We start from the raw sequence: 26,932 nt of genomic DNA on the forward strand, positions 1-26,932 counted from the left end.
CGGTTCGTGGGTCTGTGCTGACAGCTCAGGACCCTGGAGCCTGCTTCGGATTCTGTGTCTCCCTCTCTGTCTGCCCCTCCCCTGCTCATGCTCTGTCTCTCTCAGAAGTAAACATTAAAAAATTTTACTAAAAAAATACATGCATTCTCCATTTCTTGAGTTGTACACAGTGTATTTGTTAGGTCATAGTTTTAAATTAGATTAGTAAAATCTGTATCCTTACTAGTTTTGTTTTTGTTTTGTTTGGTGCCAGAGGGGGTTGGCCTGATTAACTGAATTTGTCACAATGTTTCATTATCATGCTATGTTCATTTGTTTCTCCCTATGATTCTGTCAGTTTTGAATTGTGTATTTTGTATTACATATTTTGAAGTCATGTTGTAGGTGGAAGTTCAGAACTGTTTCATTTTTCTGGTGAAATGAACCTTAATCATTATATAGTGAACTTCTCTAGATCTAGTGACTCTTTCTGCCTTACTGCCTATGTTTCTGATATAAATATAGCTATAATATCTTCATTTTGCTTAATAGTTGCCTGGTATATCTTTTTCCTAGCTTTTACTGCATCCTTTTGGTATCCTTTTGTTTTAGATACTTGTCTTTTAAGATCTACCTGGATTTCTCTCCACCCCCCGGTTTTTCTATCTTTGTCTTTGTAGAGAATTTAGTCTACTTGTAGTGACTATTCATATGTTTTGGCTTATTTCTGCCACCTTATGTTGTGGTTACCATAGAAATTTTAAGACGTATGCTTAACTTACCAAAATGTCAATTTAACCAATTTTAATCTTCCTGCAGAAAATACAAGGATCTTAATTTAATTTTGATCATCCCCCTCCTGACCTGTGTGCTGTTGTTATAGAGTCTGGTTCCACCTCACTTTTAATCCCCCAAGAAATGATTACTGCTTTATGTGGTTAGTGTTCATTTAGATTTACACATATTCATTACTTCTGCTGGTAATTATTTTTTGTATCTTAGACCTGTCATCTTGGGATAGTATTCCTTCTTTTTTAAGTCCTTGTGGAGTACATTTTATTTGTCTATTGATTTTATTTGCCTGAAATGTCTTTATCTTGCCTTCATTTTTTGAAACACATTTTTGCTAGGTATAGAATTCTAAGTTGACAGCACATAGAACATTGGAGATGTTATACTGTTGTTTTAGGGGTGTGTGTGCACGTGTGTGCACACGCATGTGTGCTATAAAGAAGTTCATACTTAGTCTCATTTTAAGTAATCTGTCTCTGGCTACTGTTAGGATCTCCTTTTTGTCTTTGGTGTTCTACAGTTTCACTGTGTTGAAGGGGTGTGTGTACACGTGCGTGTGTACACTTATATATGTATATGTTCATATATGTGAACATATGCGTTAGAATTTGTGGAACTCTGTGAAACTGTAGATCAGTGTCTGCAAAACTCTCGGTCATTATATTCCCCAGTATCTCTCTTCTTCCAGACTCCTGATGAGTGTTATGTCAGATTTACCATTCTGCCGTCTCTACTGTTTAACCTGTCCTCATTTTTTCCATCTCTCTCCCTTGATAATTTGTTCAGATCTACCTAAATAAAAGGTGGGTACTATTTGGGAAAGGGAAGGAGGGATTGAATATTATATGGGCAGCCTACTGAAGTCAACCACAGTCATCCTTTGTTTATTTTTTTTTTTTTTGGTGTTTTAAATCCCTGTTTTGTGTAAACACAGAGTTGTGTTTTGCTTCTGATATTTTGAAAGGTTCATGCATTATTCCAGTTCTTCTAGACTTATGACATAGAATATATTTTAACCTTTATTTTGTTATCTATGCACTTTAGGTATCATCCGTTGACTCCATGTTGTGAAATGAAGAAATTAGAACATAATTCATGCATTTACATTCTTAACTGGCACCTCATACTCCCAGATTTTTATTGCATGTATTATAATTTTAGCTCTTCTTGTGGGTATCTTTATACTTTTAAGTAATATAGTTAGACTTCTCTTATTTATCAGGTTTAAGTAGTGGCTGTTGACCTGTGTATTTGAAAGATGAAGAACACTCATGCTTCTAATATTCCATTTACTTTCTCTTCTCCCCCTCTTGATTTTTTTCAGTACTAATACTATTTTTCCTGTACAAAAGTGTTCGGTTCTGTAATCATACGTCCAATAGTTGTTTTGACCTAATTCTATACTTGAATGAGTTTAATGCTCTTACCTTTGTTTTCTTTATTGCCATATTTTTGCCTTCATCTCTATGCAGAAATTATTGCATACCTTTTACAAGAAAGGTCCGTGGACGATATCTTCACTGAATTCTGCACGTGTGAAAATGTTAGCTTCATACTTACACGAAAACTTGGCTCTGATAAAATTCTTAAGCCACTCTTTTCTCCTGAGGAAATGTTCTGGCATTTGAATGTTGCTGTGGAGAAGTGTGAGGTTGACTTGATTTTTTCACTTGTCTTCTAGGAAAAAAGAATAACTCATTTGATTTTTTTTACCAACTCATTTTGATTTTGTTTAAGAGTGAGATTGAACAACTTTCCTCTTTTTTTTTTTTAATGTTTGGTGGTGATGGTGATGGCATGAAAGTATAAGCCACTCCACAGTTAAAGTAGCTGTTGGGACTGATGTCTCCTCTCTAGTGGTGGCTGGCGAACGATGGCCTATTGGTTGAATCTGGCCTGCCACCTGTTTTTCTGTGTCTACAAGCTGAGAATGGTTTTTATGAAGGAATAATGACAAGCAGTTTGATGATAGGTAACACTAACTTTGAATCCCAATCACATGAAATGTTGTCCTTCTCAAAAGAATTCTATTTTCTTCATTAAAAGGTTTGTATTGGGGTGCCTGGGTGGCTCAGTTGGTTGAGCATCTGACTTGTGATTTTGGCTCGGGTCACGGTTCCAGGGTCGTGGAATGAGTTTAACGCTCTTACCTTTGTTTTCTTTATTGCCATATTTTGTACGGCAATATCCCCTCCCTTCGAGTCCTGCATTGGGCTCAGCGCTGAGCAAGGAGTCTGCTTGGGATTCTCTCTCTCTCCCTCTGCCCCTCTCCTCCGCTCGTGCTCGCTTGCTCTCTCAAAAAAAAAAAAAAAAAAAAAAAGGCTTGTATTAAAAACACTTATACTCAGCTATTTTTGTACATTGAATTTCATCAATAAAACATTTGTGGAAATTTGTTTTATCTTTTGTTGTATGACTAATACGTAAGTAACATATTTGATTTTTGCCTTCTGGTCCACAAGCCTAAAATGCCCTTTGGCCTTTTAGAAAAATTTTGCCGACCTCTATTCTGTTGCAAATCCAGAATGGGTTTGATTCAGGGATGCTTTTGAATCTAGTGGGAGTCTCCCTTGGATTCGTCTCCTTGTCTCAAGTGTGGGCCCCAAATTTGTAGCCTTCAGTTCTTGGTTGCAGTAAATGATCTTTCTGTGGCCGTTCCTGGTACTCTTTGGGTCTGATTTCTACACTCTGAGTCTCATCACCAGATAGACCTGTCCCGTGTTGATACTGCTGTTGTTGGCTTCATAGCTAGTGTAGAACTCTCTGTCCTTTCTATTCCAGTAAGAACTACTCTTGCCTCTGGCCTATTGCAGTCATAGTTGATTTGTCTGATGCTGAGTCACATGACAATTAAAGCTTTTTCCACCCTACGTGGATTCTAGGCTAACATCTTGCCTTAACTTTAGTTACAGTATACTTCCACGCCTGGACAGAACATCATCCTTTTTTGGAAGATTTCTGGATCTTGTTAGATTTCCCTCAGGAATCAGAAAACAAGCCTTTCTTTTTCTTATTTCAAAACCCGCTCCCTTTTGTTCTGTCTGAAGAATGCTGGTGGTGTATGGATATGGCCTTTTAGCACTTAGTGAATGGTGAGCGAGTTTAATAGCTTCGCCACTGGTTATGTTGACTACCCTACGTTCTTTCTGATGATTCTTCCTGAGGGAGGCTCTTAAACCTTATAATTACCTTTAGTATGGAGTTGAAGGGAAATTGGAATTATATGCACACAAACCCGTCTTTGTAAGGAGGAAAAAGCTGCCTTAGAGGATGTTATAGAATACAGAGACTGCCCTGAGAGGAATAGCTAGCCTCGTGAAGGGTCAGGAAATTCTGCGATTCGGAGAAAATACTTGAAGGTCATGGAGATGTTAAATTAAGCCTAGTGGGAGGATGGGAACCACATATGCGGGTTTGAAACTGCTAGTCATAGCTGTGAAAGCATCCTTTATGTTTAAAAGATAACATGAATGTATATTTTGCAGCCTGTTATTTCAGAGTCCTGTTTAGAAAAAAAAATATCGAAAATATACCCATTGACATGATGACAGATGAAGACATGAACCAGGAGAAAAGCAACACAAAAGCAAGGTAAAATAAGATATAACCAAGTTAAAATTTCAATACTGTATGCTAGCGGTAAGCCCTTCTGACAGTGAAAAATGCCAAGTGTCCTGGGAGGAGTCCTGGGAGGATCGGATGATGGTGCCGGCCTTTATGACGGAGTGGTCCTTAGGCGTGGTGCTGGCAGGACGGGCGGATTCAACCCGGCTCCTCGCTCCTTCCCCAGCCCAATCCTGGATGTGCCAAAAAGTGAGAGAGGAGTTGATGGAAATGAGAAAGTGACCAAAAACTGAAAAGCCCCGGGAAGGCAACAGGTGGTTAGTTGTTGGTGTAGATGGTGGATAGAAAACGACAGCTCAGAGCGGAAGAGGCAGCGCAGAGTGGAGAGGAGGTTGGAGGGACCCTGTGTTTTCCTTTTTCACATTCCTCTTGGATCAGCATCCACTCGGGAAGAAAATAAGGAAACGCTGATGGGCTCAGGGTCTCCTTCCTGAAATCCCACTGAGCTGGTAGGAGGAGACTACAAAGGAACGAACCCACAAAGGATGGAGGGGGGAGACAAGAGCATGTGGGAGACACCGGAGGAGTTCTGGGAGACCAGAGACACGGTTAAGTGACTACGGATTCCGCAGAGAGGACACAGCACACCCCAGGCGTCGGCAGGCGAAGCCCGGAAGCAGCTGCTTCACCCCTGCGTCTCTCCCCGCTCCTCCTCTTCCCTCCCCTCCCCTCCCCTCGGTGAGCATGCTGGGGCTGAGGGGGCAGTGGCAGTGAGAGCAGGAGCTTGGGAGTTTGTAGAAGCAGCAGGTAGAAGGCAGGTGCCCTTCGTTCACCCCACTCAGCCAGGAGAGTGTTTCTTCCTTCATTCCGATAGGAGAGTTTCGGGATGTGGGGACAGCAGACCCAGCTGAGGGTAGATTACTGTCCCCGGGTCAGAGGCGACTTTGGTATTCTTCCTCCGCTTGCCTCTGAGAACACTCACAGCCAAAGGTAAGAAAAGCGTCCTCTGGGAAACTGACCAGCCAACAGGAAAGATCGACACCTAATGCCAGCGGGGAAAACCTCCGATTATCCCACAGTGAAATCTGTCATTTGACAGCATCCACCAGAGCATGAAGAGTGGCCCCACAGCTTGATCTCGGTGAGGATTCTTAAACACGAATGGGTGACCCGTGACCATGGGAGGGAAGTTTATAGCTTGATAGAAACTCAAATCACAGAAGCCTATCGTGGATCGTCAGGTGACCGAGGAAACAGCAAGGGGAGAATTAAAAATGAGGAGCATTTGGAGGCAAAATATATTTTGGAAATTAAATATATAATAGCAGAAGTAAAGCTGAGGAAATTCTCCAGAAAGAAGAATGAAAAGGTAGAGATAGAAAATTGGGGAGTAGGAGGGGGAGGAAGATGGCGGTGTAGGAGGACGCTGAGCTCACCGCGTCCTGCAGATCACTTAGATTCCACCCACACCTGCTGAAATAACCCAGAAAACCACCAGAAGACTATCAGAACAGATTCTCCGGAGCCAAGCATAGACGAGAGGCCCACGGAAGAGGGTAGGAAGGGTAGAGAGGCGGTGCACGCTACATGGACTGGCGGGAGGGAGCCGGGGCGGAGGGGCAGCCCGCTGGCAAAGCAAAGCAGAGGCCCCGAGTCTGGCTTGCAAAAGCGGAGGGCCCGGACAGAGTGTGTTCTGACAGCAAGCGGGACTTAACATCTGGAAGGTTATAAGTTAACAGCTCTGCTCAGAGAGCGGGAGGGCTGGAGGACAACGGGAGGGAGAGTTGTTGAGCCCCGGACGACAGAGCTCAGCTTGGTGGAGAACAAAGGCGCTCACCAGCGCCATCTCCCTCGCCCATCCCCCAGCCAGAATCCCAAAGGGAACCAGTTCCCATCAGTGAACTTGCTTGCACTGCGCAAACACCCAACCCTGTGCTTCTGCAGATCCATCCCTCCGGCGGCGGGTCTGACTCCCTCCCGGTGCCGCAGGGCCCCTCCCGAAGCAGATCACGGAAGGAAAAGCGAGCTGAGCCTGTCCTCCCACCCTCATGCACCTTGCCGATCCACCCCAGCTAATACGCCAGATCCCCAGCACCACAAGCCTGGCAGTGTGCAAGTAGCACAGACGGGCCACGCCACCCCACAGTGAATCCCGCCCCTAGGAGAGGGGAAGAGAAGGCACACACCAGTCTGACTGTGGCCCCAGCAGTGGGCTGGGGGCAGACATCGGGTCTGACTGCGGCCCGCCCACCAACGCAAGTTATTCAAGACAGCACAGGGGAAGTGCCCTGCAGTCCCGCACCACTCCAGGGACTATCCAAAATGACAAAACGGAAGAATTCCCCTCAAAAGAAACTCCAGGAAGTAGCGACAGCTAACGAACTGATCAAATACGATTTAAACAATATAACAGAAAGTGAATTTAAAATAATAGTCATAAAATTAATCGCTGGGCTTGAAAACAGTATAGAGGACAGCAGAAACTCTATTACTACAGAGATCAAGGGACTAATGAACAGCCAGGAGGAGCTAAAAATGCTGTAAATGAGCTGCAAAATAAAATGGAGGTGACCACAGCTTGGATTGAAGAGGCAGAGGAGAGAATAGGTGAACTAGAAGATAAAATTGTGGAAAAAGAGGAAGCTGAGAAAAAGATAAAAAAATCCAGGAGTATGTGGGGAAAATTAGAGAACTAAGTGATGCACTAAAGAGAAATAATCTACACATAATTGGTATTCCAGAGGAGGAAGAGAGAGGGAAAGGTGCTGAAGGTGTACTTGAAGAAATCATAGCTGAGAACTTCCCTGATCTGGGGAAGGAAAAAGGCATTGAAATCCAAGAGGCACAGAGAACTCCCTTCAGATGTAACTTGAATGGATCTTCTGCATGACATGTAGTGAAACTGGCAAAATACAAGGATGAAGAGAAAATGAAAGCAGCTAGGGATAAACGTGCTCTAACATATAAAGGGAGACTGATAAGACTCGTGACGGATCTCTCTACTGAAACTTGGCAGGCCAGAAAGGAATGGCAGGAAATCTTCAATGTGATGAACAACAACAAAAAAAATATGCAGCCAAGAATCCTTTATCCAGCAAATCTGTCATTTAGAATAGAAGGAGAGATAAAGGTCTTCCCAAACAAACAAAAACTGAAGGAATTCATCACCACTAAACCAGCCCTACAAGAGATCCTAAGGGGGATCCTGTGAGACCAGAGACATCGCTACAAACATGACACCTACAGACATCACAATGACTCTAAACCCATATCTTTCTATAATAACACTGAATGTAAATGGACTAAATGCGCAAACCCAAAGATATAGGGTATCAGAATGGATAAAAAAACAAGACCCATCTATTTGCTGTCTACAAGAGACTCATTTTAGACATGAGGATACCTTCAGATTGAAAGTGAGGGGATGGAGAACTATTTATCATGCTACTGGAAGTCAAAAGAAAGCTGGAGTAGCCATACTTATACCAGACAAACTAGACTTTAAATTAAAGGCTGTAACAAGAGATGAAGAAGGGCATTATATAATAATTACAGGGTCTATCCATCAGGAAGAACTAACAATTATAAATGTCTATGCGCCGAATACGGGAGCCCCAAATATATAAACAATTACTCACAAACATAAGCAACCTTATTGACAAGAATGTGGTAATTGCAGGGGACTTTAATACTCCACTTACAACAATGGATAGATCATTTAGACACACGGTCAATAAAGAAACAAGGGCCCTGAATGATACATTGGATCCGATGGACTTGACAGATATATTTAGAACTCTGCATCCCAAAGCAACAGAATATACTTTCTTCTTGAGTGCACATGGAACATTCTCCAAGATAGATCACATACTGGGTCACAAAACAGCCCTTCATAAGTATACAAGAATTGAGATCATACCATGCAAACTTTCAGACCACAATGCTATGAAGCTTGAAATCAACCACAGGAAAAAGTCTGGAAAACCTCCAAAAGCATGGAGGTTAAAGAACACACTACTAAAGAATGAATGGGTCAACCAGGCAATTAGAGAAGAAATTTAAAAATATATGGAAACAAACAAAAATGAAAATACAACAATCCAAACGCTTTGGGATGCAGTGAAGGCAGTCCTGGGAGGAAAATACATTGCAATCCAGGCCTATCTCAAGAAACAACAAAAATCCCAAATACAAAATCTAACAGCACACCTAAAGGAAATAGAGGCAGAGCAGCAAAGACACCCCAAACCCAGCAGAAGAAGAGAAATAATAAAGATCAGAGCAGAAATAAACAATATAGAATCTAAAAAAACTGTAGAGCAAATCAATGAAACCAAGAGTTCGTTTTTTGAAAAAATAAACAAAATTGATAAACCTCTAGCCAGGCTTCTCAAAAAGAAAAGGGAGATGACCCAAATAGATAAAATCATGAATGAAAATGGAATTATTACAACCAATCCCTCAGAAATACAAGCAATTATCAGGGAATACTATGAAAAACTATATGCCAACAAACTGGACAACCTGGAAGAAATGGACAAATTCCTAAACACCCACACACTTCCAAAACTCAAACAGGAGGAAATAGAAAGCTTGAACAGACCCATAACCAGTGAAGAAATCGAATCAGTTATCAAAAATCTCCCAATAAATAAGAGTCCAGGACCAGATGGCTTCCCTGGGGAATTCTACCAGACATTTAAAGCAGAGATAATACCTATCCTTCTCAAGCTATTCCAAAAAATAGAAAGGGAAGGAAAACTTCCAGACCCATTCTATGAAGCCAGTATTACTTTGATTCCTAAACCAGACAGAGACCCAGTAAAAAAAGAGAACTACAGGCCAATATCCCTGATGAATATGGATGCAAAAATTCTCAATGAGATACTAGCAAATCAAATTCAACAGCATATAAAAAGAATTATATGAATTCAATCAAGTGGGATTCATTCCTGGGATGCAGGGCTGGTTCAACATTTGCAAATCAATCAACCTGATACATCACATTAATAAAAGAAAAGATAAGAACTGTATGATCCTGTCAATCGAAGCAGAAAAAGCATTTGACAAAATTCAGCATCCTTTCTTAATAAAAACCCTCGAGAAAGTCGGGATAGAAGGAACATGCTTAAACATCCTAAAAGCCATTTATGAAAAGCCCACAGCTAACATCCTCCTCAATGGGGAAAAACTGAGAGCTTTTTCCCTGAGATCAGGAACACGACAGGGATGTCCCCTCTCACCGCTGTTGTTTCACATAGTGTTGGAAGTTCTAGCATCAGCAATCAGACAACAAAAGGACATTAAAGGCATCAAAATTGGCAAAGATGGAGTCAAGCTTTCACTTTTTGCAGATGACATGATATTATACATGGAAAATCCGATAGACTCCACCAAAAGTCTGCTAGAACTGATAACATGAATTCAGCAAAGCCGCAGGATAAAAAATCAATGTACAGAAATCAGTTGCATTCTTATACACTAATAATGAAACAACAGAAAGACAAATAAACTGATCCCATTCACAATTGCACCAAGAAACATAAAATACCTAGGGATAAATCTAACCAAAGATGTAAAAGATCTGTATGCTGAAAACTATAGAAAGCTTATGAAGGAAATTGAAGAAGATACAAAGAAATGGAAAATCATTCTGTGCTCATGGGTTGGAAGAATAAATATTGTTAAAATGTCAATACTACCCGAAGCTATCTAGACATTCAATGCAATCCCAGTCAAAATTGCACCAGCATTCTTCTCGAAGCCATCAAAACCCTAGAGGAGAAAGCAGGAAAAGACCTCTCTGACCTCAGCCGCAGCAATTTCTTACTTGACACATCCCCAAAGGCAAGGGAATTAAAAGCAAAAATGAACTACTAGGACCTCATGAAGATAAAAAGCTTCTGCACAGCAAAGGACACAATCAACAAAACTAAAAGGCAACCAATGGAATGGGAAAAGATATTTGCAAATGACCTATCGGACAAAGGGCTAAGTATCCAAAATCTATAAAGAGCTCACCAAACTCCACACCCGAAAAACAAATAACCCAGTGAAGAAATGGTCAGAAAACATGAATAGACACTTCTCTAAAGAAGACATCCAGATGGCCAACAGGCACATCTGGGGGTGGGGGTGGGGGTGGGGGGGTGGCCTAGGTGGGTACAGGAAGATCTGCAGAGAAGATGAGTAAATTAACTGTTCAATGGCAGTTAGTCTGAAACACAATATCAAATTTTTAGGAAAGGTATGAACAAAATAGGCTCAATAGGTAATAGGGAAGATGAACTTTTTATCCACTAAAATTGTCGTATTGGTAGTTATGAATCATGACTGACCCCCCCCCCCCCACAAACATACCAGGCTCAGGCACATTCCCAGAGTTTCTGAGTTTCTAACAGGTTTACAGGTTCTAACATAAATTCAAGAAAAAATAAGTCCAGTCTTTCACAACTTCTTCCACAGAACAGAAAAAGAGAAGATAGTCCCTAAATTGAGTTAGGACATAATCTTCCTAGTCAGTTTCATTCACAACCTGAGAAGTAAAAAACCCTAGATGCGTTATAGGTTACAGGTTACTTAACCTGTAACCTACAGGTTATAGCAGCTTGTAAAAGTAGATGATACACCAAGATCAAATTGAGTATCTCATCTCAGAAGTGCAAGGTTAGTTGAACATTAGAAAATGCATCGATACCAATTACCATTAGTAGATCAAAGGAAGAAAAGCATTTGATAAAATGCATGCATTGTCTGTTAATGATAAAAACTGTTAACAAACTACATGATTAAGGGCATTTACCAAAAATCTGAAGCAAATATTTTTAATGGTCAAGAGCTAAAAGTGTGCCTTGTAAGTTGAGAAAAGTGACAAGGATATTTGCTATTGCCACTTCTATGTGACAGCCTATAAAAGGTCCTAGGGCAGTAAGACAAGAAAAAAAAAAGAGGACAAAAGGAGATGAAAGCTGAAAGGTTTAAAAAGGGAGAAACCGTAATCATTTATAAATGATGTCTAGAAAAAAGTAGAAAGGAATTTACAAAGTTTCATAATTAATAAGTGAATTTAAATTAGCAAGACTGCTAGATTAAAATCAATTTATGTAAGTGAATTTCATTCCAGCGATAGATTGAAAATGTAAATAAATCATAACTACCATTTGTAATTGTAATGAAAAATCCAGTACCTGGAAAAAATCATTTTTGAAATTATATGTTTGACCTTAATGGAGAAAATTACAAAATATAATTGAGAATGCAACACAATTTGTATAGAAAAGCAAAGGGCCACGAGTGTGTCAGCACTCTTCAAGAAAAAGAAAGTTGGGAGTCTTACCCTACAGCTGTCACAACTCTAGCAATTAAAGCACTGGGATACAGAAACAAGGAGAAACCAATACAAATAAAGAAACAGGTGGATAATGGTATATACATTTTGAGTAACACGGACTTGTTGTTACAGGTCAGGGAAGGGAAGGACGGGGGTGTTCGATAATGGTGCTGTGGCATCACAGATCCTTATGGGAGTGTGGGGGGGAGGGCCTGCCCCACACATCATACCCAAAGCTCAGGGATTTAAGAACCAACATATGATGTATAAGACTTGTAAAAGGCAAAACTTTAAAACTGTTAGGAAATAGTACAAGAATTTTGTCAAGATTGGAGTAAGGGCAGATTTCTTAAGAATAAACACAAATCATACAAAGATAGATAAATTAGCTTATATTAAAGTGAAGAACTTACATTTGTGAAGACTTCAAACCAGAAGACATCTTCAGCACATATAAAATGGCAGAAGGTTACTATCCAAAGTGCATGAAGAACTAAGCGTTGTTAAGAAAGTGGTATGCGATTCAGTATAAAAAACGAACAGAGGGTATGGACTGACATTTCAATGAAGAGGAAACTGTTCAAGGAGTTTTTAAACTAAGGGGACTCAAAACACTCAAGGAAGATTTAACACCTAAGGAAAGTATCCATGAGCAAGTATAGAGAGGTCGTGCTCCGTCTTTGCGAGAAACTTCCCTTCTTGTTCAGGTGATTAAGTGTTTTCATTTACTCTACTGGTAGTTACTGTTTCCCACCGAGCAGTATGTGAGGATCTACAGAACCCTGAATTTCCCCCGCCTCGTAAAAACACGGTCTGTGGTGTAAGTCATTTGTAGGCAGTGATTGTGAATTCGGTTCTTATGAAAAGGTTTTCCAGCATTTACAAACAGGCAGTTGGCTAATGTATTGTGAAAAGATTTTGGTTTGAATCTCAATAAGTGTGGTTGTGGGTGATTGTTTTATAAAGAAGGGTACTGAATTCCAGGAAACTGTATTCTGACCTCACTCTGCCGCTAATCGGGTAACAGTTCTTCATCTTTTAGGTTAGGTGAGGATTCTTAAGTCCTTTCCAGCATTAAAATTTCAACAATAATATCAGGTCTCTTTTGCATTTAACTAGATAGACTCTCCTTGTTCAGATCTACTTTTTAGAGGGTCTATCAAAAATTGTTTGAAAGGATAGATGTTATATTGTATAGTATAAAGATTTAAGCGTCAAGTCCTAGAGAACGTCGACCACGCCATCTGACTTTCTTTGTCACATCAGGCTTCGGAAATACGAGGAACAGGAGTATGGAGACGACACATCATCAGAGACTCAACCAGCTAAAGCAGCAGCAAAGGAAACCTTAAAATATAAAACACTTGAAATGTTTTCTGTAGCCTTGAAGTCAGGACAGACAGAAGAAATCTATCAAGATTACTATCCAGGCATGTCAATTTATGTTTTCTTTTACGGAGATGGGAAGAAATTTCAATAGTGTAAACTGAGAAAACAAGTAATGTACGCTGAAATACTAGTTCACTTTCAAAATACGAGGTTTGGTACTTGATGGGTTTCATTAGTCTTGGCAGTTGGTAATATCTTCAGATAGAGAGCTTGCCTCCTAAAGGGGACATAATCTAAATGCTGTCGTCGTAATCAAAATGACAACGGTGATCTCGCTGCCACCACCGAGAAAATCTGACGTTTCTGTAACTTTGGGGGTTTTTGCGAGGCAAGGACTCTAAAGTTGGCTCAGCATTCCCTGAAGGCCCCCGTACCTCTGGTTGTGCCGTGACCTCCTTTGTCGCTCTTGTCTGTGGGGGCCCTGATTACTCCTCCACACGCCTCCGTTGGTTCGGTCTTCTTTCTGCTGGTCTCAAATTCTGCCATTAACCATATGTAAAATAAATTAAAATTTTTTTAAATTTTTCAACTTTTATTTTGAGAGAGAGACAGAGACCGAGGGCGAGAGGGGGAGGAGCAGAGACAGAGGGAGACCAGAATCTGAAGCAGGTTCCCGACTCCACGCTGTCAGCACAGAGCCTGACGCGGGGCTTGAGTGCACGAACGATCACGACCTGAGCCGAAGTCAGGAGTCGGACGCTTCACCGACTGACCCCCTGGGCGCCCTGTCCACAGCTCTTTTATGTCCTCACCTTATGAAGGTTCCTCTTTGGTCTCCACCCATGGCCCCCTTCTCCCTCCAGCAGCCTCTGTGATACCAGTATCCTCCGCCCTTCCCACTTCTCTGCTCCCGGGTTGTCAAAACTTCAGCGCTACTCAGTTTAATTGCCGGTTTTCCCTGCTCTCCCTCTCGGACTGGTAAGCCTTTTTGCAGAACGCTCTCGCACCCTTGTCTGTGTGGGTTCTGTTCCCTGAGTCGTGGTCCCCAGCATCCGTGGGGCACTCCGCGCCACCTGGTGCCAGCTGGCCTGCTTTTAGCTTTGCCTCTCGTTGCCCACGGCGTCTGTTTACCCTGTTGCGGTTCAACCTTAAGCCTCTCTTACTTGTTTATGCTTCCTGCTTTATGAAAACTAAAAATTAAAATCGAGGTAATCACATGGAGACATCTAACTTGTAGCTCCCCGGCCCCACGTCGGTACTTGTCTCGCTCCTAGAGTGCTGGGCCTTATAGCTAAGTGTCCGCAGGGCTGGCAAAGCTTCTGCTCCAGCAGAGTGAAAAGTGGAAGAGCTGTGACCCTTCCGTCACTTTCCTCAGTAAACAGGGGGCAGAAATACAAGGCTGGATAGGAATACAGGGGCCAGGCAAAGTAACAGCTTGTTGGCGGTGTCAAGGATTCAGGTCCTTATCTGGCGAAGACAAAAGCCATGGCAAGGGTCTAAACAAAGAGCTGACATCAGATTTCTACTTTGAAAAGATCACTCTGGCTGCAGATTGAAGAATAGACTGGAGGGGAAGAAGAATTGATACAGGGAGCCTTTGGATATTCTTTTTTTTTTTCTCCATTTTTTTTTAATTTTGAGAGAGAGAGAGAGAGCACACAAGCAGGGGGAGGGGCAGAGGGAGAGAGAATGAGAGAGAGAGAATATCTTAAGCAGGCTCCATGCTCAGGACAGGACCTGACACGGGGCTCGATCCCACAACCCTGGCATCATGACCTGAGCTGAAGTCAAGAGTCCCATGCTCAAGCGACTGAACCACCCGGGCGCCCCGAGGCTTTGGCTGTTCTGAAGGTAGGATTATCAGGGTGGTGGGTTGGTGAGAGAGAGGTGGTGTCAAAGGTGAGAGCTAGGTTTCTGGCTTGTCTGATAGAACGAATAGTGGTGCTGTTCTCTGAGACAGGGAGCCCTGAAGAAGGGTCGGCCTGTGGGGGCTGGGAGCAGATTGTGATTTCAATTTGGGACACGCGGAATTTGAACTGCCTTTGGTACACTCTGGGAGATGTCAAGCAAGCAACCGAATATATGTGTCTGGGGCTCAGAGAAGCCAGGGCAGAGACGACGTACTTGGAGTAGTTATGTGGGTGGCAGCTTAAACCGTGGACGCGGCGAGATTCCCGAAGGAGAGAGTACAAAGTGAGACGGAAGCGGGACCGAAGAACTGGAGCAGCGATGACCCGGGTAAAGGAGCGTGGCTGTAGTGGACACGGGGGGATGGTCAGAGCCAGGCTAGATGGAATGATGAGCGAGAGGATGAGTACGTGGTGTCACAGAAGCCAGAGGAAAAAACTACCAGGAACGAAGGAGTGGGTCCCGGTTCACGATGGCTGACGTAGAAGGATCCTGAACTCCCCTCTTCCTGCACGCACACCAAGTATACAGCTGCGTGTGTGACCGTTTCCACCAGAAAACACCCCAAAACTAGCTCATCAACGGCACATTGGGGAATGAAGGGAAAAGCCCCATCAAAATGGGTAGGAGAGACTGAGGCACAGTCTCACCGTAATCCCCGCCCACGGCCCCGTAGCCCACATCCAGGAGGGGACTCACAGTCCTGAGCCTCTCCCTGAGCCACACTGGGCACCCCAACTTTGAAGGCCTATCCCTGAGAGATGAGCCCCGCAGACAGCTAGCTTTGAAGTCCAGGGCGTTGATCCAGGACACCTACAAGGCTACAGGGAACTGAGAAACAATTCTTAAAGGACTTAGCAGTCACCCTCCCCAGGGCCTAGCGCACAGGCAGGCGAGCGAATGACTAAAACGTTCCCGGCCTTTCAGTGAACGAGGCCTATCAGATTATCCTAAAGCTCAGCTCTGAGAGTCAGGCTTCTGACATCCAGGGCCCTATTGAAATGCTCTCCAAAAATGGAGACTGGCAGGTGCCGTCCTGACCCTCTCCCTGTGCCTTGCTCCAGGGCCCCAGCATCTCCAAGAAAGGAGCACGTACGCTCACCTGGCGCCCTGAGTTTCGTGGCTGCTGCCCTGGGGGAACCTCTAGATGGCCTGACCGGTGGCCAGAGGGGCTTACACTGCAGGTCCCATAGAACTGTTATAAGGGTGGAGTTCTTACCTGGCTCCACCCAGGGCCCAGCACAGACTCAGCAGACTGGAAGAGACCCCCAGTCCTTCTGAGAAAGGGGTCTGTTGTCTTGTCCTGAAGCTTCAGCCTACAGGGCAGGCTTCTTTGGTGAACATATGAGGGCCCACTGAGATACCCTCGGGGGACAGAGCCCAGTGGGCACATCTGGTGGGGGGTGCTCTCCTCTATCTCACTCTGGGTCACTGGACTCCCCTGGGGCGGGGAGCTGGCGCACTAGTCTGGCACCCTGAGTTTTGTGTCTGCCACCCAGGAGACCCCTTTTGACCTCCTGGGCCTGGTGACCATGGGGCTCGCACATGTGAGTCCTGCTGAACTGTTACAAATGGAGAAATAGCTCTTACGGGCCATCTGTCCCACAGATCAGAGAGCGTAGTCAGGTGCATCCACAGTCTGTCAGAATAATCTGTGTAAAGGGGGTGGGTTAATCACTTATATGCAGAATACTTATGAAGGTTAAGAGATTAAAGTAGCAAAAAGAACTATGACCACGAATTGTTGTTAATGAATACACAGGATAAAAAAGTAAATTGTGAACATCAAAGACATAAAAATGTGGGATGGAGGAGAAAAGTGTAGAATTTTAGAATGCATTCAAACCTAAGTTGCCATCAACTGAAATAGATTGTTATAAGTTGTTTTATGTAAGCCTCATGGTAAGCACGAGGCAAAAACCTATGGTAGATACACAAAAGATAGACAGGAATGTAAGAATACACTATAGAAAACCATGAGACCACAAAGGAAGAGGGCAAGAGAAGAAGGAACAAAGGAATTGCAAAACAACCAGAAAACAGTTAACAAAATGGCATTAAGTCCATTCCTATCGTTAATTACTTCAACTACAAATGCACTAATTCTCCAAACAACAAATACACAGTGGCCAAATGGATAAGAAACAAGACCCGTCTATATGCTGCCTACGGGAGACTCACTTCAGTTGCATAAACACACACAGACTGAAATGAAAGGATAGAAAAAGATACTCCATGTGAATGGAAACCAGAAAAAAGCAAGCTGGGGTAGTAATGGACCGTAATAAGAGACAGAGACGTCAATATATAATGACAAAGGATTCAATACAGCAAGAGAATATAACGTTTGTAAATATGGACCCAACATAGGGGCACCTGAATAGAAATAGATAGCGAAACAGTAATAGCAGGGGACTTTAACATCCTACTTACATCAGTGGTTAGATCATCCAGACAAAACAAACAAAAACAAAACCCACACTCCAAAACAATAAGGAAACCTTGGTCTTAACGTGTGAGACCAGATGGATTTAACAGATGTAGTAGTACATTTCATCTAAAAGCAACAGACTACACGTGTGTACATGGGACATGTGTGTACGTGGGACAGACATTCTTCAGGATAGATCATACAGCAGGCCACAAAACAAGTCTCAATAACTATAAGAAGATTGAAATCATATCAAGCATCTTACCTGTCACAATGGTAAAAAACAAAAAACTAGAAATATTTACAAAAAGAAAACTGGAAAATACAGAAACATGTGGAGATTAAGCAGTGTGCTACTGAACAACTAAGGACCAAAGAAAAAATTAAATACCTTGAGACAAATGAAAATCTAAATACAGCATACCAAAGTTACAGGATACAGCAAAGTAGTTAGAAGAGGGAAGTTCATAGCAGTACAGGCCTACTTTGATTAAGTGAGAAAAATCTCAATCTAACTTTACACTTGAAGTAGAAAAGAAAAAAGTCAGTAGAAGGAAGGAAATAATGAAAATCAGAGCAGAAATAAATGAAATGGAGACTAAAAAGACAATAGGAAAGATTAATGACACCAAGAGATGTTTCTTTGAAAGGATAAACAGTTGAAAGACCTTTAGGAAGAATCGCGCACACACACACACACACACACACACACACACACACACGAAGACTCAAGTGAAATGGGTGAAGGTAGTCAGACGTACAGACTCCAGTTATAACCAAGTTGTGGGGATGTGATGTTCAGCATGGTGACTGTTAATGATACTGTCTTGCAACTTTGAAAGTTGCTAAGAGAGTAAATCTTCGAGGTTCTCATCACAAGAAAAGAAATTGTAACTGCGTGGTGATGAATGTTAGCTAGACTCTTTGTGGTGATCATCTTGCAATATATACGAGTATCAAATCATCGTGTTGGGCACCCGAAGCCAACCTGATGTTATTTGTCAATTATAGCTTAAAAAGGAAGGAGAGGTTGAAAGTAATGATACTGGTGAGTAAAATGAGGGCTGAAAGTGTGCATTGAAGTAGTAACCCCGAAGGGTCAGTCGCAGGAGTGCTGTGTGAGTGGAGGTCCAGAACCTGCCCAGAAGAGAAAAAGAAGTGGCAGAAGATGAAGAAACAGAATACTGATGACGTGCGACTCTTTCTAGAAGTCTGTGACGGAAGGCGAGATAGAGATGGTCAACTGGAGGGGAGTGTGGTCTAGGACGAGGTGATTCATGCTGGGAGCTGGACACACAGAGGAAGAGAAGAATCGTTAATAGTGTAGGCATGAGGGGGTGGTGTGGGCAAAAGGCGGAAAGGATTGGTTTGGATGGGAAGAGAAACACACCCCCCTTATTTAAGTCAGAAGGGACGGGAGGGAAAGACGGGCGCAGGTGTGGGTTCGTTGGCTTGTGTAGTCGTGGCACGTTGAGAGAATTCCCGCCGGATGCCTTTGTGTTCCCCGGGAAGTAGGCATGAAGAGCAGGTGAGTAGAGAGCGGAAGGTGGAGGTTCGGAGGTTTGAGGCGCATGGAGGAATTCTAGCCACCGATGAGCCAGAAGGGCAAGTCAGCCAGGCAGACCGGGATTTCAGGTTGTGATTAATAAAGGTGACCTTCGGGAGTTACCGATCCACTCGTTGTGGGCCTTTGTGTGACGGCACTGGGCTGCGGGACGTGGGCACGTCGAGCACGCAGAGTTGGGTTCGTCCAGGGCCGCCGCTCTGCCACGGAGATGAGATCAAAAGACGGTGAGGGTGCAGCGTGTTGGCGACATAATTTCAGCTGGATAGAGAGAAAGAGGAAAATAAACAGAGGGATGATGGATCGTCAGTGATGGGGCCACGAACTGGAGGTGCTGGTGAAGTTAAAAACGTGATGCTGGGAGTATTAAGTGTGCAGGAAGGAGACGGGCAGGTGACGGCAGGTGCTGGGCTGTGATCGGGCTAGAGGTGAGGATGTTCAGGGAGCGGGCCAGGGTGTTGTATCAGATGCCAGAAAGATGGCAGGTCTGATTTGGGGAAACAGGCCCTCGCTGGAGCCTGGGCCCCAGATTCATCGGTGGATGTCCGTGAGCTGTGCAAGAGTAGGACGTAGTGAGAAGGCACGAGTTTCGGGTGTAGGGTCTTGTTTAAGGGGGTGAGACGTAATGGTTCGGGAGTGGAAGTGGGAGCGGGGACGAAAACGAGCCCACTTTCCAGGCTTGAGGCACGCGGGGTGCAGGACTGTCACCGACCACTGCTTGAGAGGGCTGCGTGTGCGTGACGTCTGGGTGATCACCGGGTTTCAGTTAAGGCACAGGAGTGTGAGAAACTCCTGGGCTCGCTGTTGGGGAGAAGGGAAGGTTTCACAGCTCTTTCCCACAGACGTTCTCGTGGCCCCCTGGACGGTACTTGTGTTTTCTTACCTCTCTCCTCCCCAGCCCTGTCCCCGCCGCAGTGAAAGTCCTTACCCTCCTCGACATGTGATTCCTCCGGCCGGATGGGTGTGTGGTCTCTGACTCTACACATGGGATGTTCTCTCTGTCTGTCTGTCTGTCTGTCTCCTCTGACTTGGGACTTGGGTGGAAACGGAACTTACCGGCTGTGTCGCTTGTACTCATTTTGTGTTGTGTGTAATTATCGTACCTCATTCCCTACTTAACTGGAGGCTCACCACACTACATACATTTTCATCATATCAAGGAGAAAATGTATAATTTGTTTGCTTTTGAAAAGTGCATTTTCAGTAATTTCTGCCTTCTTCATGCTGAGATCCCACCGGTCAGGTGAGTCATAGAAGGAATCTGGGAAATTGGCCAAATGTGACTTTTCTGCATTTGTATCTGTTTCTGGCCTTGTTACTAAACCGCAGTTAATAAAAAAAAGCTTTTGTTGTAGATTTCACAGGAGCATTCTGCATTTTAAAGGTTTATTGTAACAATAAAGTTAATACTGGTCTTTGTAAGCACTTACCATGCGCTTTAAACGTAGGAACCGGCTTCAGCCTCTAACGCCCTCCGAGGTTCTCCCTGAACAGTCCTCGTTTCCCAGGTGAGGAAAGGGAGGGGGACGGTTCCTCACAGAGTAAATCACAGGACTGGGCAGGGAAGCGGCAGGGAAGCTCGGAAGGGCGCGTGGAGCTCGGGCCGTCTGACCCGGAGCCTGTGCTCTTAGAGACGGAAATTGCACTGTGATCTCCTGCGTGGCCTGGCACGTAGCGGGCCCTCTGCCATCGTGTATGGCGCGTGCTGGTTACTCAGTTAATGATGCTTTTGTTTTCAGAGTACCTTCAAGAAAGTAGAACTCTGCAGGAGCTTTCAAAGCCAGTTCCTCATAAGAAGAAAGAGGTATCAAAGGAGAAAAAGGGCCCAACTAACGCTTGTCCAAAAGTTAAGAAGAAAAGGCTTGCGTCGTATGACAGGACAGGTACGTAGCATCGCTGACCCGCCTTGTTTAGAAGACATTACGTTCTTTCAGATTATTTTGTGGTTTTATGTGCTTAAGTAGGACACTGATTTTAGAAGAAACAGTCTTACTGAATTCGGGTTGCTTAGAATTGTTGGGTTTTTTTAAATCCTTGAAAACCTAAAATATCAATAGATCAAAAAATTGACAGATGGTTCACTGACTATGTTCTTAATTAGGAGCAATCCCTGAAGGTTATGGTTAGAGAAGTGTGAAGAAAATGAAGTCGTGTGGTTTTGTCTTCTCCTTTCAGTAAAATTTTATAGTATCATTATATTTAATAATTTTGTGTCTTCGTCTGACACGGAGGTTAAGTCCCCAAATAAGTAATTCATTGAAACTGAATTTCTCACTGACATTTTCCAGTTTGTACTTTCTCTATGCCTCCAATTCTGATTTGTATTAATATTTTCAGTTTGACAGGAAGAGGAAACTTTTCTATGTTTTACTGACATACCACGGTCCAGGGCAGATTAATCGTAAAGCTATTGAAGCTTAAATTTCCGGGCCTGACATAAACAGGCTTCATTCTTTTATTTTTTTTTTATTATTTATTTTTTAATGTTTATTTTTGAGAGACAGAGACACAGAGCATGAGCAGGGGAGGAGCAGAGAGAGGGGGAGACACAGAATCCGAAGCAGGCTCCAGGCTCTGAGCTGTCAGCGCAGAGCCCGACAAGGGGCTCGAACCCATGAACTGCAAGATCGATCGAGACCTGAGCTGAAGTCAGACGCTTAACCGACTGAGCCACCCAGGCGCCCACTGTGTGGGTGTGGGGGTTCGTGCTTCCGCAGTCCCTCCCTGCGAGTGCAGGCAGGACCCCAGCGGGATGGAGCCTTGCTCCCAGAAGTAGGTCATTCCGTGTGGCATTTCTGAGATGTAGTTAAGGCCCTTTTTCCTGGGCAAGCCCTCCCTACTGATGGGCCTGTAAAAGAGACCAGAGGCAGTAGTAGATGCCACACTGCCGTCACCGAAGGGGCAGACTGCCATGTTGTGGGCGGGGCCCCATCGCAAGTAGCTCACGAGAGTACCCCGCCAACAGTCAGCAGGAAAATGGGGACCTCGGTCCTGCAGCCACAAGGAAACGGGTTCTGCCAACACCCGAGGGGAGCTTAGAGGCGGATGGCTTCCTAGCGTGTCTCGAGATGCGGGCCTGGTCAGCCGACATCTCTGTTTCAGCCCCGCGGACGCTGAGCCGAGATCCCTGACCCGGGAAACTGTGGGGCTCTGAAGGTGTGTTGTGTTAGACCCGGTTTGTGGTAACTTGTTATGCAGCAGTAGAAAGCAGGTACAGGGGTGACATGGTGCAGGTGTAGCGAAAGGCAGTCCCCTTTTCTGCTGCCCGTTCTCTGGCCCCAGTTACAGTTCATGCCAGCGAACGGTTATTCTGAAATCGGTGACTCGTTTCCATTTACGGTTTTATGCATTTTCTCCATTTATATTCATCCATCATGGTGGTTTAAAAATTTGTCCACATCTGTTCTGACACCCCTTCCTTCAAAAGGTGGAGCCTTGCTCTTCTCCCTCTAAGTGAAGGCCAGACTCACAGCCTCCGTTCTAACCAAGTAGTATGGTGGAAGCGACAAAGTACGGTGTGGTGGAAGGGACAGTGTGTGACCAGGCATAGTGGTGCCTTCTGCTTTGTCGCTCTGCTCACTCTCTGGGGGACGCCAGTGTCACGTGGGACACTGCAGCCCTGCGGGGAGGTCCACGCAGTGAAAGAGCTGAGGCACCCGAGTGCACTGTCCTGGAAAGTGATCCTCCCGCCCCGGAGCCTTCAGGTGACTGTCACCCTGGCCGACATTTTGATTGTGCACTCGTGGGAATCTGGGCTGGAACCACCTAGCTAAGCTCCTTCTGAATTCCTGACCCATAGAAATTGAGAGATGATCAACATTTCTTGTTTTAAACCTCTAAGTTTTAGGACAGTTACTTACACGTTGGTGGATAACTAATACATCCATTAAACACATGCATTATTTTGTGCGTGGGAAAGTCACACAGAGAAGGATACATGTGGTACGATTCGGTTATATGAATAAACCCTAGGAAAAACTGATCTCTAATCTTAGAAATCAGCGAGCGGTACTTCTGTGGGAATGGGTCGAAGCAGGAATGGTAATAGGGCAGGGCTTCAGGGGGGACGTTAGGATGGCTGATGTCACTTTCTTCCTGACTGCTGTGCACGAAGCCCTCTACCTACGCGTGCCGTGTGTGCTTCTCCGTGGATGTCACGCTTCAGTGGAAGTGTTAAAGTCTATGCCTACGTGACATTTTATTGTAACCTTTTGTAACCTGTCTTTTTGAGATGATTCTTGCTGACGTGTGCCTTTGGAATTTACTCTTTCGCTCTTTTTTTGTGTGTAGAATGCCCTCTTTTCTTTTTTGCCCATCTCGAGCCTTATGTTAACATGCATTCTGTGAGTCTCTTAGAGCTCTCAGCGAGGCCCCTAGAGTGCAGCGGCGTCCCGCCTCGGAGCTCACATGGCACTCAGTGGCAGTATGGCTGCTTGACGGCTTTTAATTATGACGACACGTTCACATGGCGGGATAGTGTCATCACTTACATCTTTGACTCTAAGGCAGCAGTTCCGTTTTAAACTTTTCAAAAGAAAAGTTTTATTTTCATCCTGAAGATAATGTAATTTTCCCCTTAAGATGCCAGAACTTTTCTTCGCCACTGTCTTCACTGTCGCTGCTGTCGAGGATTCTGTCCTGTGGTAGTGCCTCTTCAAGGCTGTGAGCTGAGAAGGCGAGGGAACTAGAAGCTCAGCCTCCATGCTCGCTGGTGAGGTTTTATTGTGTCTAGAACAGAAGACGCTGTGCTGTGTCTACGTAGCACAGTTAATGTAGTCTTTATGCTGCTCTCTCCCTCTCTCTTTTTCTTGTTTCATGGTTTTTCTCTGGAAGGCTTTCTCTTGAAAGTTACAATTTCCTGACCTGACTTCTGGTACCCGTATTCTTTTTGTTTTGTTTTGTTTTTTTGAGTTCCGTGATTATTTGTTTTGAGAGAAACGGAGAGAGGGCACGCACGCACGTGAGCGGGGAAGGGGCAGAAAGAGAGGGGGAGAGACAGAATCCCAAGCAGGCTCCGTGCTGTCAGGGCAGAGCCCAACGTGAGGCTCAATCTCACGAACTGTGAGATCATGACCTGAGCTGAAGTCAAGAGTCAGTCGCTCAACCGACTGAGCCGCCCAGGCGCCCCTGGTCCCCGGATTCGTGACTCACTGCGAAAGTGGGATGCAGGCTTATCTTCTATTTCTGATGTAAAGAATTGCTGTCTGGGATCGTATCGTGCACCCAGCATGCTAGGGCAGGGCCTCACACCCCAGTGTTAAGGTGTGTAACCACTGTCTGGTTTTAGTAAATATCTGTGATTTTCTGAATTAATCTGGCTTTTGACAAAAATTTCCCCCCGGCTTTTTGGAGGATGTATGTTTTCCTTAAATTTACTATTTATTGTGAAAAATCATTTTTTTAAAATTTGCCGTAAGTCGCTTCCATTCCCCAACGGCCTCCATCAGTTCATTAAATCTGCTAGGTAGCCACCAAGAACGGACGTGTTCCTCGATGCTTTTACAATATTGCGTAAGAGGAATACTCTGGTCGGCAGTTGATGTTTTCTAATTTAATATTTTGCAAGTCTGATGGGTGAGAATGAATTTTCATTATGATTTTAAATTGTGATTTCCTGAATACTGACTGGGTTAAACATTTTTTAGTATGTTTACTGGCTGTTTGTCTTTTCCTATAAATTGTTCACCTTTGTATCAGAATGTTTATTTCTTACTGATTGGGAAGAATTTTTAAAATATTTTATACGTTAATCCTTAGCTTCTTACATAGGTTATAAGCATTTTCTTCTCACCTGTTAATTATGCTTTAACTTTATTGATGGTGGCTTTTTTGCACATAAGTTGCTAAATTTGAAGAAGTCCAATTTATTATTTTTTTTTAACATGCTTTGATTCTTTTTCAGGAACATATTCTATATTTTCTTCTAATATTTCTATCATTTTCTTTTCCACGTTTATTTCTGTAATCCATGTGTAATTTACACTTGCATATAACTGCATAGTTTCCAAGTGGCTAACCACTTTGCCATTGTGATTTGTGAACAGGTAATGATTCCTCTATTGATTTGAAATATCTTTTTCACTTACTAGATTGTCTTTTGTAAATGGTCCTCTCTCTGGACTCTAATAGGTTCTCTGATCTATTTTCCTAGGTCATAACCATATCCTTTGATTTTGGTAGGTAGGTGTTTTTGTACCCTCGTCTGTATTCCTTACGTCTTGGTCCCTTGTGCCGGTCTCTGTTTGTACTAATATTAACTAGCTGTCTTGTCAGTTAAGAATTTTAAGTTTCTTTCTGTGTTTCAGCAACGGATAGGGCCCAGACGAGGCTGAGGCCAAGGGCACAAGGTTTAAAGAGGAACCGACTCTTGGGGTTTTGCAGTACCTTACCCTCATTCTGTCCTGATGCTGTTTTACATAACAGTTCAAGTCTCCCTTAATCCTTAGCAGAGACCCTGTTTCGATCAGCTGGTGTTTGTTGTTTCTACATGACCAGAAGTATTTTTTTAAATATTTTTTAAATGTTTAAATGTTTTGAGAGAGAGAGAGCACAAGCTGGGGAAGGACAGAGAGAGAGGGGGAGACACAGAATCCAAAGCAGGCTCCAGGCTCTGAGCTGTCAGCACAGAGCCTGATGTGGGGCTCGAACCCACGAAGTGTGAGATCATGACCCGAGTCGAAGTTGGCTGCTTAACCAACTGAGCCACCCAGGCATCCCTAGAGGACCAGAAATCTTTAGAAAAAAAATTTTTTTTAATGTTTATTTCTTTACTTTTGAGAGAGAGAGACAGAGCAAGAGTAGGTGAAGGACATAGAGAGGGAGACACAGAATCTGAAGCAGCTCCAGGCTCTGAGCTGTCAGCACAGAGGCCGACGTGGGGCTTGAACTCACAAACCACGAGATCATGACCTGAGCTGAAGTCAGACGCTTACCCATCTGAGCCACCCAGGGGCCGCAAGAGGACCAGAAATCTCGAACAACTTCATAGCATTGCCGGTTTTGCCAGCATGGTGTTGGGATTGCTTCCCTTCCCGTGATGTATCAAGAAAAGCTTAAGGGCTAAGAGGGACAACTTGTAGGCATGGCAGATACAAACCAAGCAACAGGAACGTTTCCAGAAGGAGAGAATCTTTAGCCGCTAAGAGATCAAGAAAACAAAGGTCTCAAAGGTGTCTGTGGGATGAGTATCTTTAGGAAGCATATTCCCACCGTGGGTGGTCATCACTTCTTTCCCAGCCCAGCGTAGGCTTCTGTTAAGAAAACCTTCTAACTGGCGCCTGTTCCAGTGTCTTCTCGTGCCACCAACCGTGTGATTGTGGAATTAGGGCTTCTGCGATACCTTTCTTAGACGGAAAAATATTATTCCTTCTTTCCAGCTTATGTTAAAAGTAAATTTTAAGCTATTTTTTCTCTTCCAATTATAGAGCCTTTGTGTAAACTTTTAAGTTCCCATTAAAATGTTTTCTCCGTGTAGAAATATTTGGAGTAGTATACATTATCCTTAAGTGATGCCCATATTCACACTTCTATTAGATCTTTTTTTTTAATGTTGTAAACCAGAACCGGAGGATGATGATGTGACAAGACATATTATAAGGCTACGAGAAAAGTTTGGCTGGCAAACAATGTCACCGCAGCGCTGTTTGGAGTACAAAAGTTCCAAACTTGCAGTTCAGAAGATTATACTAAAGGTATTACTCTGTTTTATTCAGTTTTGTGCTATAAAAGTTGTTATTGGAAAGTGTATCTCAATCTTTATTTCATTCACTGCACATATTACATCAAAATTAAATATCCCATTAACATCAAATTAACAATCATGATTTCATAGTACATGCTTATAAAAGTGTTGGATGTCGGGGCGCCTGGGTGGCTCAGTCGGTTGAGCGTCCGACTTTGGCTCAGGTCATGATCTCGCGGTCCGTGAGTTCGAGCTCCGCGTCAGGCTCTGTGCTGACAGCTCAGAGCCTGGAGCCTGTTTCCGATTCTGTCTCCCTCTCTCTCTGCCCCTCCCCCGTTCATGCTCTGTCTCTCT

General features: G+C 43.8%; 1 protein-coding gene across 2 annotated transcripts in view; it reads left to right on the forward strand.

Moving 5' to 3' along the window:
• The first annotated feature begins 4,198 nt into the window (after positions 1-4,198).
• The window catches only part of DNAH14 (dynein axonemal heavy chain 14), a 305,880-nt gene continuing 283,146 nt past the window's right edge, over positions 4,199-26,932 (forward strand). Inside the window, exons 1-4 of one of the 2 annotated variants that reach the window (XM_049635106.1) lie at positions 4,199-4,362; positions 12,932-13,069; positions 20,635-20,780; positions 26,458-26,588. In XM_049635106.1, coding sequence (XP_049491063.1) covers positions 4,238-4,362; positions 12,932-13,069; positions 20,635-20,780; positions 26,458-26,588 — 540 coding nt within the window. In that variant the 5' untranslated portion in view covers positions 4,199-4,237. Of the gene's footprint in view, positions 4,363-12,931; positions 13,070-20,634; positions 20,781-26,455; positions 26,589-26,932 lie in introns of both variants that reach the window. The other variant, XM_049635107.1, reaches the window with a different exon arrangement.

This window comes from Panthera uncia, chromosome F1, assembly GCF_023721935.1.
Source record: "Panthera uncia isolate 11264 chromosome F1, Puncia_PCG_1.0, whole genome shotgun sequence".
NCBI classification, from domain to species: domain Eukaryota; kingdom Metazoa; phylum Chordata; class Mammalia; order Carnivora; family Felidae; genus Panthera; species Panthera uncia.